The 15909-nt window shown below is 43.6% G+C and overlaps 1 protein-coding gene across 6 annotated transcripts in view; it reads right to left on the reverse strand.

Annotated features, from left to right (window-relative positions):
- The window catches only part of LOC140716481 (ryanodine receptor 1-like), a 560721-nt gene that overhangs the window by 195261 nt on the left and 349551 nt on the right, over window positions 1–15909 (reverse strand). For all 6 annotated transcript variants that reach the window (XM_073029249.1, XM_073029247.1, XM_073029248.1 and 3 more), the window contains one exon: window positions 13212–13261. In XM_073029249.1, coding sequence (XP_072885350.1) covers window positions 13212–13261 — 50 coding nt within the window. The remainder of the gene's footprint in view (window positions 1–13211; window positions 13262–15909) is intronic.

Consider the following 15909-nt stretch of genomic DNA (forward strand, 5'->3'; position numbering starts at 1 on the left):
ATAAAATTAGCCATGGGTTAGGTGCCAGAGGGTTGGAGGTTTGCTAATGTTGTTCTGTTGTTTAAGAAAGGCTCTAAGAACAAAGCAGAAAATTATAGGTTGGTGAGCCTGACATCATTAGTGGGAAAGGAACCAGATGTATGAGTATTTGGATCGACAGGGACAGATTAGGGATAGTCAGCATGGCTTTGTGGTGGTAGGTCACCTCTAACGAATCTTATGGAGTTCCTCGAGGGAGTTACCAGGAAGGTGGATGAAGGCAAGATAGTGGATATTGTCCACATGGACTTTAGTAAAACATTTGGCAAGGTCCCACATGGGAGGCTGGTCAAGAAGGTTCAGTTGCTGGGCATTCACGATGAGGTAGTAAATTAAATTAGACATTGGCTTTGTGGGAGAAGCCAATGGTGGTTGCCTCTCTGACTGGAGACCTACGCCTAGCGGTGTGCCACAGGGTTCTGTACTGGGTCCATTGTTTGTCATCTATATTAACAATCTGGATGACAATGTGGTAAACTGGAGCAGTAAATTTGTGGATGACACCAAGATTGGGGTTGTAGTGGACAGCGAGGAAGACTATCAAAGCTTGTAGTGGAATCTGGACCATCTGGTGAAACGGGCTGAAAAATGGAAGATGGAATTTAATGCAGATAAACGTGACATATTGCACTTTAGGAGGCCCAGCCAGGGTAGGTTGTACATGGTGAGCGGTAGGGCACTGAGGAGCGCTGTAGAACAGAGGGATCTGGGGATTCAGATCCATAATTCCTTGAAAGTGGCGTCACAGGCAGATGGGGTCGTAAAGAAAACTTCTGGCACTCTGGCCTTAATAAATCAATGTTTGAGTACAGGAGATGGAACGTTATGCTGAAATTGTGTACGACATTGGTGAAGCTAATTCGGAGTATTGTGTGCAGTTTTGCTCACTTACTAACAGGAAAAACGTCAATAAGATTGAATGGGTGCAGAATAAATTTACAAGGATGTTACTGGGACTTGAGGACCTGAGTAGGGAAATACTGAATAGGTTAGGACTTTATTCCCTAGAATATAGAAGATTGAGGGGAGATTTGATGGAGGTATATAAAATTATGAAGGGTATGGATAGGTTAAATGCAAGTAGGCTTTTTCCAGTGAGGTTGGGTGAGACTAGTGTAGGGTTCTCAGTATCAGTAACAGTGGTGTTAACTGTTCAGGCTAACAAAATGGCTTCTCTGTATTGTTATAATGAAATGGCTTCTCTGTAATGCTGTAATGGGATCCTATGTCTCATATGTTTGGGTTATGGGTATTGATAAGGGGAAAGCTAACCAATGGAGAATTGCTATGCTATCTTGTCTGTGTAAGCTGAGTGGGAGTTTGCGGGCTTTTACGGGAGGAGAGCGAGGAGGACGGACGTGTGTGGAGTGGGCGGTGGTTCCTGAGCAACGGATACTGGACGTCGGCAGTTCGGACGGTGGCCGAAGGCTCGGGAGCTTGTTGTGGAAGGGAACCGGAGGTGTGAGCTCCAACGTATTACAATATGTGCACAAACTGACAAACTGATTATTACTTTGGCACCTTTAGGTTATCTGTTTCTACTAACCCCTCACTAAGAAATCACTATAAAGTTGCAATTATTTACTTGCTTTTAGGTATCGTCTGGTATTTGTCTTGTGAGCGTGTACTGGGGGGGCATTACACCGTATTTGCACCGAAGTATTGCACTACTGGTGGGGCGACGGCGGTTTACCCTAGGCGAACGGGGATCAACTGGAGGCACGGAGGCTATACTAGAACTAGAAGGTTATGGGTTAAGTGTGAAAGGATAAATGTTTAAGGGGAACGTCTTCACTCAGAGGGTGGTGAGAGTGTGGGACACACTCCCAGCGTAAGTGATGGATGCAAAATAGATTTCAACATTTAGGAGTAATTTGAATAGGTACATGGATAGGAGGGATAGAAAGGGCTATAGAGGTCGATGGGACTAGGCAGATTAATGGTTCAGCATGGACTAGATGGGCTGAAGAGCCTGTTACTGTGTAGTGTTCTCTGCCTCCATACCTTTCAAACCAGTTCTGAGTAAGGATAAAACTGGATATTGCAGGAAGGTACTAAATTGGAGGGCAAATTACCACCGGGTAAGACAGGAGCTAAGGGGCAGTGGTTGACAGCTGTTGTCAGCAAGTTCATGCCCGACACAAGGGAGTTGTTGATCAGAGATCAGGACTGGCAGTAAGGGCAAGGATGGTAAGATAGGGTAGCCTGAGATGACCTGATTGTTTATAACTTTAGACAGGAAGGAAAAGACAGCGAGATTAGCTTTAGTTGTTTGCGTCAAAGACCAACACGGTCCAAGGATGTGCTGTGGGCAAGGATATACAAGTGTCGTCATGCTTCCGGTGCAGACAAAGCATGCCCACAACTTACTAACCCAGATACAAAAGGTTTAGGAAGCTTAAATTGGGGCCCTTGTGGCACTTAAAGACAGCAGGAAAGTAATCAAGCAGGTGATTAGGAAGACCAAAAGGGGCCAAGAAATGTCCATGGTGAGAAGGGTCAAGGACAATTCCAAAGGCATTTTATAATTACATTATATAGGCATCCGTTAGTCTCGTGAGACCATGGATTTGCACCTTGGAAAGTTTCCAGGGCGCAGGCCTGGGCAGGGTTGTATGGGAGACTGGCAGTTGCCCATGCTGGGAGTCTCCCCTCTCCATGCCACCGATGTTGTCCAAGGGAAGGGCAAGGGCCGATACAGCTTGGCACCATCGCAGAGCAATGTGTGGTTAAGTGCCTTGCTCAAGGACACAACACGCTGCCTTAGCTGAGGCTCAAACTACTGACCTTCTGATCACTAGACCAACGCCTTAACCACTTGGCCACGTGCCACCACATTAAGAAAAAGATACCAAGGAGAGGGTAGGTCTACTCAAGGATAAAGGAGGGAAGTTATGTTTGGAGTCAGAACAAGGAGCTGAGATACTAAATGAGTGCTTTGTGTCAATATTTACTGAACAGTAGAAACAGGTAGTGAAAATAGATTGGGGCTTGCTAATGTGTTGAGACAGCTAGAGATTAAGGAGAAGATAGAGCTGGGTCTTCTGGTAAGCATTATGGTGGATTAGTCCCCAGGACCTGATAGCATGTGTCCCTGAATACTGAAAGAAGCCAGTGAGGAGATTACTGGGGTTTTGATGGATATTTGTGTCCTCACCAGCAAAATCTATGCAGCAAAATTTGTGCCTTCGTTCAAAAGGAAAACTGGTAATTATAGGCCAACGAGCCTGATGTCAGTGGTAAGGAAGTTATTGGAAAGGATACTGAAGGATAGGATCTATGCACATTTGGAATAATAGGTCCAGCTTTGTGCAGGGCACGTTATGCCTTACAAATTTGATTGAGCTTTTTCATGAGGTGACAAAGACGCTTGACGAGGGCAGTGGACTTTCTCAGGCTGGGTTGATTCAGAAGAAAAAGATGCATGGGGTCATGTGAACTGCAAGTGTGGATTCACAACTGGCTTGCCCATATCATACAGAGAGTAGAGGTAGAAGTCTGAAATGCATGACAGGTGGGGTTCAAAGGTTGGTCCTGGAACCTTTGTTGTTTAGGGTATACAGTATGACTTGGATGAAAACGTAGATGGCTGGGTTAGCAAGTTTGTGGATGACACCAAGGTTGGTAGACAGTGTAGAGGACTATCAAAGAACACAGCAGGATATGCACTCAGTGGCCACTTTATTAGGTACACCTGCTCGTCAATGCAAGTATCTAAACAGCCAACCATGTGGCAGCAACTCAATGCCGCTATGGTCTAGAGGTTCAGTCGATGTTCAGAACAAACATCAGAGTGGGGGAGAAATGTTGACGTGAGTGACTGTAGACTGACTGTTGGTGCCAGACAGTTTGAGTATCTCAGAAACTGCCGATCTCCAGGGATTTTCAGACTTTCAGGCACAGCAGTCTCTAGAATTTACAGAGAATGGTGCGGAAAACAAACACACATCCAGTGAGCGACAGCCCTGTGGGTGAAAACACCCTGTTAATGAGATAAGTCAAAGGAGCACGGCCTGACTGGTTCAAGCTGACAGGAAGGTGACAGTAACTCAAATAACCACGCGTTACAACAGTGGTGTGCAGAAGAGCATCTCTGAATGCTCAGCCTGCTGAACCTTGAAGTGGATGGGCCACAGCAGCAGAAGACCACCAACATGGTTAGGAGGTTCCTAATAAAGTCACCAGAGTGTAGATTAGTTAGAGATATGGGCTGAGAAATGGCAGATGGAGTTTTTTTATCTGGGCACTGTAAAGTATTGCACTTTGGGAAGTCAAAGGAGAAATTATAAAGGTAGACCTCTTAAAAGCAGTGAGGTACAGAGAGACGTTGGGGTTCTAGTCCATTGTTCGCAAGTGAATAGGGCAGTAAAGAGAGCACATAGCATACCTTTATTAGCAGGGTTGGTGAACATATGATTAAGTAAACCATGCTGCATCTATACAAAACTTTAGTCAGATTGCACTTGGAGTACTGCATGCAGTTCTGCTTTCCCTATCATAGGAAGGATGTAAAGAATATGAAGAGGGTGCAAAAGAGTTGCCAGGATTCTGCCTGAGGGTATGAGCCATAGGAAAACATTGGACAAACTTGGGTTGTTCTTCCTCCAGCATTGGAGGCTGGTTGGACACCTGGCAGTGGTTTTTAAAACGATTAGCAGTGTATATAGGGTAGGCAGTCGAAATTTGTTTTCCAGAGTAGAAATATCAAGCACCAGAGAGGATGCTTTTAAAGCTAGTAGGGGGAAGTTGAAAAGGCAAGTTTATTTTTACACAGTGAGTAATAGGTATCGGGAATAGGTTACCTGGGGTAGTGGTGGAGGCGAGCAGTATGGCGGAGTTTAAGATGCTTTTACATGCACATGGATAGGATGGGATACAGACGATGTACAGGAGGAGGACATTTGTTTTAAATTGGCATCAAGGTTGACGCAACCTTGTTGGCCAAATAGCCTGTGCAGTGTTGTAATGTTTTATACTTGGCCGGGAAAAGTAACAAAAAAGAGATTTTTAACACAACATCCTTTCAGCGGTTGCATGATCAACACTTTTGTTTCTTGGCAATGGATTTAGATCTCAGTTCATCTGAGAGGCATCAACAAGGTGTTTTGTACTAACAACATTGTACTATAAACCTCCAAGTCTACCAGGAGAAAGGGAATAAAACTACAGAAATTCAGATATGGCAAATGAGGAAGGTCTCAACACATTCAAGCAATCTACTATACTTATTCATTTTGATATTGGAGTTAGTGGCCACGAAATAAATATTTAGTGGCCGTGACCAAACTTTATTCCACCTGTTGCATTGCCTTCTCACGTGAAGAAAACAATTTTTCATTCAAGCATTTGTACAATTACTCGTGGGGAAAAAAAAATTAAATATAGATCCCATGTGCTGAGCTGCAATCATTCACTTGTTACTCGGAAGAATTTTATTTACCACTTCTTTTCCATTATAGCAGTTTGGATTCCTCCACCGTCCAATTTACCTTGATGAAATAATCTGCTCAACCTCCCGCCACCTTTCTTTCGGATTCATTTTATGGCTAAAGAACAGAATCTGTGTCCTGATGAAGGGTCTCGGCCCAAAACATCACCCAGTTATTCCTCTCCTTAGATGCTGAGTTTCTCCAGCACTTGGTGTATGTTCCTCAGGATTTCCAGCATCTCCAGAATCTTGCATTTAGAATATGTGTTATCTCCTGTAAACCTGGCATCTTTCAATTTCTAATAAGGATCTTTTCTCATGGAAGCCATAGTTAATACTAACAAAAAAAAACTAGCTTCAAAATACCTGACAAAACAAGGCGCTAACTGAATTACTTAAGGCAGCAAATTGCTAGAACAGCAAGTTTGAAGACATGGACCTCAATCATCTGAGTCTGATAAGAACGTTGGGACAGGGAGCGCTGTGTCACACGATCAAACTCGGAATTAAGTTTAGTGCTTCTGCTGCCATTTTAATGTAGCCCTGCTCATCACATTGCACATGGTTAGGTGGTGACCGTGATGTTGCTCTGCATTGCGTGGTCTAATTCAAGTACTTCCATGGCTCTGCAAGCAGAGGTAGGGAGTTGGAAGTCAGGGGAAAATAATACTTTCACAAGAGATTATAAAGGATCACATTCACAGTGTTTTCCTTGCCTAACTGATGAGGGTAATGAGGAAGCTGTGAGAATCTGTTACAGTCACTAAGTCTTAGCTGCAGGGGACCAAGGTGACAACTAGTGACAATTAAGGCAGTCTCTAAGATTCGGCACAGCAGGTAATTCAATGATCTAACCAGAAAATACAAGTTCCACATCATATCTACTGTCTGTAGCCGTTAGGTTTACTCTGCCTAATGTCGTTGCACCATCAAATTAGTCCTCACCTCCACCTCTCACACAAGTAGGCCCACCTACCATCTTGTATCTACCTATACTAATCCCACTTATTAGCGCTTTGTCTGTAGTCTACTTTCTCACAATCCAGAGAATCCATTCAGCATCACCTCTTTTCCATTTCTTGGGATGATGTGCAGCCACAATGCATCTTTCTACTAAATCCAGAAAGGACTTGGGGACCAAAAAGAGTGTAGCTCTTTACTGTAGCCCCAGGATATGATGAAAGAACAAAGACCCCCCCCCCCCACCGCTGCATACTCACATCTAACACACCCTCTCATATCCCATTCCCCAAACTCCTCACAATCCCTTCTGATGTACAAGCTGGAAGAAGACAGAAGAATAAATCTCTTACTTAAACCCCTGCCTACAGAAGCCCACTCAGGTGTATGGAATGCTCCTGCAATTTCTGGGAAATTAGGAGAGCTCTAATGTTGCTGGTAATCATGCAGAGGTGAGGAAGTGAGGAAGGCTTGCAGTGGGACCTGGGCCCACTGGAAAAGTGGGTCGAAAAATGGCAGATGGAATTTAATGCAGGCAGCTGTGATACTTTGTAGTTTGCGAGGACAGACCGGGTTAGCACTCACACAGTGAATGATCACTGAGGAGGTGCGGTAGGACCGAGGGATCCCGGAATACAGATCTATAATTCCTTGAAAGTGGCGTCACGGGTAGATAGGGTCGTAAAGAGAGTTTTTGGCAGATTGGCCTTCATAAATCAAAGTACAGGAGTTGGAATTTTAAGTTGAAGTTGTGTAAGATGTTGGCAAGGCCTGATTTGGAGTATTGTGTGCAGTTCCGGTCACCTAAGATCAACCGTAGGGCATTCTAAAAGAGAAGAAACAGTCAGAGGTCATAGTAAATATCTGTACTAATGACATGGGAAGAAAAAGGGATGAAGTCATGTAAACGAATTTAAGGTGTTCTGTAGCAGATTAAAGAAGAGGACATCCACTGACATCTCCACATTATTCGCAGTGTTATGTAGTCCTGAGTAAAGCAACGGGGGAAATAAGTCAGGTAAATATGCAGGTAGCGGGATGGTGGGGTAGGAGAGAGGGCAGGAGGGCTTTCACTTTTTGGATCATTCAGAACATTTCTTGGGTCGGTGGGATCTGTACAGGCAGGACTGGGTACACACCTAATGTGCCCAATATCATTGATAGAGGGTTGGTTCACGCTGTTGAGAAGTTTTTAAACTAATTGGGGTAATTTCAATAGAGGGTTGAAGTCCACAGAGTTCTGCAGTGGAGAAATAGGCCCACCATACCCATTCTGAATCTCTCTTGCACCCTGTACAGTGCAATCCTATGCTTACTATCGTGAGGTGACTAGAACTGCACACGGTGCTTCCTGTGTCCTAACCAACATTTTAGTAGGCCGTACAAAGTCCTCCCAAGCGCTTACACTTTACGTCCTGGCTACTGAGGCAAGCTTCCTGCATGCCCTTCTCACTGTGCTATCTGTCTGGAAGTTACCTTGGACTTAGACATCCTTTGTTCTTCAATACAGAGAAGCAGTTTCCTCCCCCATTGGTGCTGCCCTCCAGTGTTGGATTGGTGGAATTACAGGTTGGACTGCTGGGAGCCATTAGCTTGTGGCACTTGCCTCCCGTCTTCTCCTATCATTTCGGATCTCCCCCTCCCCCTCTCAAATCTCTTACTATCACTTCTTTCAGTTAATCCTGACGGGGATGAATAAAGTATCTATCTATCTATCTATCTATCTATCTATCTATCTATCTATTTCCTAGAGTCCTACCGTTCGTGGTGTACATCTACAGTTATTAGACACACAAAACGCACACTTATCAGGATTGAGTTCCAAGTGCCTGCTGATGAATATCATTCTGTTCCCTAAGACTACCCTTCCACTTATCAACAATGCTAACAATTTTTGTGCCATTAGACAGGATCTGTCAAACACAGACTGACAGCAGTTTGGAAACATGTAATTGCAGGTCTGTTTTACATCTGAATAGTGACAGTCTTTCTCAATGGGAAATGGGCCAACGTTTAGGTCACGGTGGGGGGGGGAGGGGGTCAGAACCCCTTACGTCAAGGGAAACGGATGGCTTGTTGAAGGCGAAAAAGGGGGAAGGAAGCACATAGGAAGTATAGGGCAGCAAAAACAGGGGAGGACAAAGAGGAGCCACAAAATAAGACCAACTGTTTAAAAAGATCAAGGCATTTTTATAGTATATTCAGAGCAAGAAGATGACTGTAGATAGGTTGGGGCCCTTAGGGGCCAAAGGGCAGGCTCTGGTAAAATGGCGGTGCATATACATGCAGCGACCTCTCAGGGGCCAAGTAAAGGTGCTTCTTTCTTTGTTAAATGTGCTTTTATATATAGTAAGACATTCTTGACTTCAATAACTATGTGTACAGCAGGTCTACCACATCAGTGAACTGCTTATTGTTCAGAGTAACCACCCGGTGGTTCAGAGAAGGCGAGTCAGGATGTCAGGCCAAAGGATTCGAGTTGGTGCCTCCGAACTGGCGCAAAGGCCGTGTGTAGTGAAACCGCGAGTGACTGTTTTGGACGTTTCTTTTGTGATCGCAGGACCCTGTTGGACTTTGATAGCCGCAGGCCTGCTTCCCTTGTTTGATGGTGAGCAGGGCAGCGGAGCTGCAGTGTTGCCTCAGTTGTGGCCAGAACTAGCCCTCAGGCTGCAGCGTGGCGTCTGGGCTCGGTTGGGGGTGGCCTCCCCCATTGGTGCTGCCCTCCAGTGTTGGATTGGTGGAATTACAGGTTGGACTGCTGGGAGCCATTAGCTTGTGGCACTTGCCTCCTGTCTTCTCCTATCATTTTGGATCTCCCCCTCCCCCTCTCAAATCTCTTACTATCACTTCTTTCAGTTAGTCCTGACGAAGGGTCTCGGCCCAAAACATCGACTGTGCTTCTTCCTATAGATGCTGCCTGGCCTGCTGTGTTCCACCAGCATTTTGTGTGTGTAGCTTGTGGGACTTGTCACTCAGGCTCTTGGACTAAAAATGTGTTTTCTTCCATGCCTGTTCTTTTTTATTCCCCTTTCTTGTTACTTTAGATGCATGTGTTTGTTTTTGCACCTTGGCCCCAAAGGAACGTGGTCTTGATTGGCTCCATCCATGTCTGACTTGAATGACAATTAAACTTGATTTGATCTGATTTGCATGTAACCATTAAACATAGATATGGATTAGACAGATAATCATCAACCAGTGTGTGTAATAGCAGTGGCAGGGAAATTATTTTTTAAAAAATTACTAAAAGACAGGACCAATTTGCACTGGGAAAGGCAGGCATTGAATATGAAGTTAGCACAGATATCCTGGTGGGCGATCCTGTTTAACTAATTTAACTGAGCTTCTGAGTTTCTCAATAGATGAGTGTGGAACAGCTAGTGTACATGGTGTACCATAACGCCTTTGATAAGGTCCCACGAGGCAGGCTGGTTGAAAATGTTAGACCCAGGAAATCCAGAGCAAGGTGGGAAAATGGATCTACAACTGTCTTGGTAATTGGAGACAGAAGCTAAACCTAAATCAGAGGGTACCGGAAGAGTTATTACTGTGTTTGGAAGGCTTTGACCAATGGTATATTATGACCACTGTTGAGAGTTTATAAGATACTTTAGTACCTCAGATGTGAATGGAGGAGGCACGATTAATAAGTTTGCAGGTGGCACAAAAATTGGTCGTGTTGTTGGTAGAGAGGAGAATCTCAGCCTGCAGAAGGTTTCAGTTCTGAGGACAGACTGGAAAGGCTGGGTTTGTAACCCCGGGAGTGGAGGAGACTGAGGAGTGACCTCATAGAGGCAGACAGTGTGAAAGGCAAATAGCTTTTAAGCAACTGTGATGTAAATCAATGTGATGTGATATGACGTAAACTGTGATGCACAGCAATGTTGTAAATTTAGTCAAAAAAGACAAAGAAAGCTTTTGTAAGGTTTGGGAAACCAGAACTGGACAGGGCCTTTGAGAAGTAAAGCAAATAAGAAAGAACTTAAACAGAAAATCAGAAGGCTAAAGGGGGCCATGACATGTCTTTGGTGAGTGGGGTTAAGGAACATACAGATGCATTACAAAACGAGAGGGTAGACAGGTAAAGAGTAGGACCAATCAAAGATAAAGGAGGGAATTTCTGCCTGGAGCCAGAGGAAGGAAATGAAACACTAAGTGGGTATTTTCAATGGTATTCACAAAGGGGAATGAAATGGGGGTGGTGAGATTGGGGAGAGGTATGTTGATATTCTAGGGCATGTTGATGTCAAGGAGGAGGTGGTGTTGGATTTTTGAAGGACATTAAGGTATAAGGTCCCAGGGAGTGATGGGATCTATTACATATTATTGAGAGGAACAAGGGAAGAGATTGCTGGAGAGATCTTTGGATCCGCTTTAGCCAAAAACAAAGTCTTGGTGGATTAGACAACAGCCAACTTGTTTCTTTGTTTAAGAAGAGCTGTAGAGACAAACTAGGAAATTATAGGTTGATGAGCCTTATATCAGTGGTAGGAAAATTACTGGAGAGGATTCTTACGGTTAAGATACACACATCTATTAAAGTATAGACCTATTAGGGTATTTGGTGTGGCTTTGTGCAGGGAAGGTTGTGTCTTGCAAACTCCATTGAGATTTTTAGAGATACCAAAGATGATCGATGATTGTCGGTACATGGATAACATTGATGTGGACTTCAGTAAAACATTCAATAAGGTCCCTCGTGGCTGGCTGATCCAAAAGATGAAGGTGCATGCATCCATGGAGACTTGGTAGACTGGATTTAAATTTGGCTTGGCCAAATAAGATAGAGGGAATATACTAACTGCAGGTCTGTGACCAGTGATGTTCCCCAGAGACTAGTGCTGGGATCTCATGATTTGGACGAAAATATAGGGGTGGACTGATCAGTAAATTTACAGATGACATAAAAATTGGTAGAGTTGTGCATAGTGGAATGGTTGCCAAATGGGTTCTGCAGCATAGAGACTGACTAGAAATATGGGCAGAAAAATGACAGAGGGAGTTTAATCTGGACAAGTGTGAGGGGTTGCACTTTGCAAGGTTAGGTGCCAGAGGCAAGTATATAGTAAATGGCAGGGCCCTGAGGAAGCCCGATGGGCAGAGGGGTCTTGGGGCGCAAGTCCATAGCTCCCTGAAAGTGGTAAAGAAGGCATCAGTCGAGGAATGTGAGAAGCAGGAAATCATGTTGCAGCTATTAAAAACCAGGTAGTTCTGAGCACTTCATGAGACAAAGGATATGGAGGCCTTGCAGAGGGTGTAGAAGTTGTTCACCAGGATGTTGCCTGCATGAGAGAATATTAGCTATATGGAGAGGTAGGGCACACTTGGGTTGTTTTCTCTGGGGCGTCGATAAAATGATGTACATGAGGTGGTGGGGCATCGTTAGGGTTGAATGTCTTTTTCTTAGGGTGGAAAATTCTAACAAAAGAAAGCATGGATTTAGCATGAAAGGGGCAAAGTTTAAAGGAATTTGTAAGGCAAGTTTACCTTTACACAGGGGACAGTAGGTATCTGTAACACATTGCCAGGGAAGGTGACAGAAAAAGATACAATAATATTGTTTAAGAGGCATTTAGACTGGCATGTGAACAGACAGGGATGAAGGGATGGGCAGTTTAAATTGGCATCACGGTTGACACGGGCATTGTGAGCCAATGAGCCTGTTCCTGTGCATAACTATTCTACGTCCTTACTAATGGTGGAATGAAGGGTCCAAGCAGTCTGCCCCTATTCTATTTTAGGTATTGTCAACATTTGTCTCATTTTTGTGAGGGCTTGATTCTATTTTCCAATGTTGGCATTAAGATATTCAATGCACGAGACCCTGATGAACATGTCAGCACCTCTGTGGTGGCATATCAAGTAGATAAGGGACTCTGATGTAACTTACAAACTTTATAAATGATACTCTAAGTACCCAATCATTTACTTTTCAACAAATATTTTTATCATCCACATAAACTTTATGTTACATAATAGAATGTCTTGCTTGTAATCTTCTAATATACAGTACTGAAACATACTTGCAATGTGAACGTCTTCGATCCTAGGGTACTTTAAATATGCTTCCTGTAGGCTTATAGACAGTTCATAAACTCACAAATTAAAACATAATTTCCTCTAGTTATTTCAGTCTGTAAATTGTCTTTTAACATATATTGTTTTTGCTCTTTAAGTTAGAAATAGCATTCATATTGCAAAAGAAGAGTAAGCTAGGTACACTTCAATCCAAACCACGACAACACAGTTAGCTGCACATAGCACAAAGCTGTTGAGTGACATACTGTAGCTTATACGTGCCCACGCAGTCACACTCTAATACAAGCACACAGAACACGAGCAAGTATACCAGGTGTACGATATTTAAATAAAATCAATGTCATGAAACATTTAGGCATGGAGCGAGGAACTAAAAGAATGAAACCCTCAGGCACTCTCTGAGAATGAAACAAAAGCTGTTTTATGTTGATCTTTTAAGGGCTTGAAGCTGGTCTAGTTTCCCAAAGGTGAACGTCGAATGCTGCCCCCTCCTGAATCTGGATTAAAAGAGCAACATAAATCAGCCAAAATGTGCTGATGGTTACTGAGATGAAGTTCAGTTGTACTACAGGTATTTCTCAACAGATCACAGACTTCTTTCAGCACAATACTCCTGGCGTATCGCCTTCTGAAGAACGTTTTTGCACAGGAGGAAAATAAACCCAGCGACAGACAAAATGGCAGCATGACTGAACAGGACAAGCTTAGAAAGTAACACTATGTTTCAAGACTCCATGCAGCTTACCAAAGAGGGAGACTCTATGTCTGATCAAAGCTGCGAGTTTGCAGAAGATACTGAGGTAGAGAAACAACGAGGAAGAAGTGAGAGGAGACAAGAACAGGCAGCACCAAATATCACTAGAAAGGAATTAACAATGAGAGAAGCCTGAAGCAGATTTACCTCCTGATCTAAAACAGTTGGTTTGAGAGCTAAAACTAAAACAAGGGGTACTGGAAACACGCACACAGAGTGCCGGAGGAGTTCAGCAGGCCAGGCAGCATCTGTGGAAAAGAGTACAGTCAACATTTTGGGCCGAGACCCTTCAGCAGGACTGGAGAAAAAAAAAGGTGGGGAGTAGAGTTAAAAGGTGGGGGTGGGGGGGGGGGAGAAACACAAGGTGATAGGTGGAACTGGGAGGGGGGAACTCAGGTTGGAGGAACAACACCTTATATTCCATCTGGGTAGCCTTCAACCTGATGGTGTGAACATTAATTTCCTGAACCTCCGCTAATGTTTCCCCCCCACCCCTCTTCACCATTCCCCATCCCTTTTCCCTCTCTCACTTCATCTCTTTGCCTGCCCCATTGCCTCCCTCTGGTGCTCCTTTCCCCCTTTTCTTTCTTTCTTCCATGGCCTTCCGTCCTCTCTTATTAGATTCCCCCTTCTCCAGCCCTGTATCTCTTTCACCGATTAACTTTCCAGCTCTTTACTTTGCCCCTGCACCCTCCTGGTTCCAGCTGTCACCTTGTGCTTCTCATACCCCTCCTCCCACCTTTTAACTCCTCATCTTTTCTTTCTCCAGTCCTTCTGAAGGGTTTTGGCCTGAAATGTCGACTGTACTCTTCCCCATAGATGCTGCCTGGCCTGCTGAGTTCGTCCAGCATTTTGTGCGTGTTGCTTGGATTTCCAGCGTCTGCAGATTTTCTCTTGCTTGAGTACTGGAAATATTCTGCCCTTCAGGTGCCATTTGTTTGAAGAGAGACATGTTTCAGGTCTTCTGATTCTCTTTTCCTGCAAATGCTGCCTGGCCTGTTAAGTATTTCCATCAATTACCATTCTTATTTTGGATTTCCAGTATCTGCAGTTTTGAATTTCACTGGTTTAAGATCTATTTTCTTTTACTAGGGTGCCAACATATACAATAATACACTTACAATATCAGCATTTTAGCCTCAGCTGAAATCCATTTGTCGATAAATAAATAATGCACAGATAAACTTTAATCTATTTTGCATTTCCCTTCTTCCCTTCTTGAATCATTTAAAAACAAGTTAATTTTACTCCCAGCATTTGTACACAATTTCTCATGAAAACTGGGGATTATTTTATTTTAGTGATTCTTTCAATCAATAATTCTATACTCGGGCAACAGCATCCATTTTTGAGAAAAATTTATAGTATATTAAACAAATAGGCGGCACAAAATATTAGCATTATCTTTCTTTAAAAATGTTGTGCATTCCTAACTTTTTAAATTTCCATGGAACCATAGAACACTACAGCACAGTACAGGCCCTTCAGCCCTCCATGATGTGCCAACCCGTATAATCCTTAAAAAAAAAGTACTAAACCCACACTACCCCATAACCCTCCATTTTTCTTTCATCCATGTGCCTGTCCAAGAGGCTCTTAAATACCCCTTATGTTTTAGCCTCCACCACCATCCCTGGCAAGTCATTCCAGGCACTCACAACCCTCTGTGTAAAAAACTTACCTCTGATGTCTCCCCTAAACTTCCCTCCCTTAATTTTGTAAATATGCCCTCTGGTGTTTGCTATTATATTGCTATCATATTTCTTCATCTTTTTCAACATTTATCTCCATCAGAAAGTCCTATTATTCCCTTTTCTATATGAGCCTAAGGATTAATATTGATTGATATTCACTCCTGGCCAGTGGGCCTCTTGTTTGTTTGTGAATCTCGCTTTCTAAGCACAGCAGCTGCCTCTTGTAAGTTCACAACAATTCTAACAACTAACAGTTTTTTGACTTCTAGTCATAAATGAAAGTCGGCTTCAGTTCTTAAGATGTGAATGGCTGGTGGTAATCAGATCACATTTAAAACAAATACCGTCCATAGAACAGCTTTGAAAACAAGTTCTGTAGATAGTAGACACTCTATGAGAAGTAACATCTGGCTCACTGTGTGGCTAGGCACAACTCAAATGCCATCTGCAAATTTGCTGATGGCACAACCATCGCTGGCAGAATTTCAGATGGTGACGAGAAGGTATATAGGAGTGAGACTAATTAGCTGGTCGAGTAGTGTTACAGCAACAACCTTGCACTCCACGTCAGTAAGACCAAAGAATTAATTGTGGACTTCAGAAAGGGTAAGAAGAGGTTGTATATACCAGTCCTCATCGAGGGATCAGTCGTAGAAAGGGTGAGCAATTTCAAATTCCTGGGTGTCTGCATCTCTGAGGATCTCACCTGGGCCCAACATATCGATGCAGTTACAAAGAAGACATGACAGTGGCTATATTTCAATAGGAGTTTGAGTTTTGGTAGCTCACCAAAGAGACTTTAAAATTTCTACAGATATACAGTGGAGAGCATTTCTAACTGACTGCATCACCATCTGGTATGGGGGGGGGGGGTGGGCATTGGAGGGGCACTGCACCGCACAGGATCAAAATAAGCTGCGGAAAGATCATGGGTACTAGCCTCCCCGTCATCCAGGACATCTTCAAGGAGTGATGCCTCAAAAAGGCGACACTCT

Source organism: Hemitrygon akajei, chromosome 25 (genome assembly GCF_048418815.1).
Source record: "Hemitrygon akajei chromosome 25, sHemAka1.3, whole genome shotgun sequence".
Classification (NCBI taxonomy): Eukaryota; Metazoa; Chordata; class Chondrichthyes; order Myliobatiformes; family Dasyatidae; genus Hemitrygon; species Hemitrygon akajei.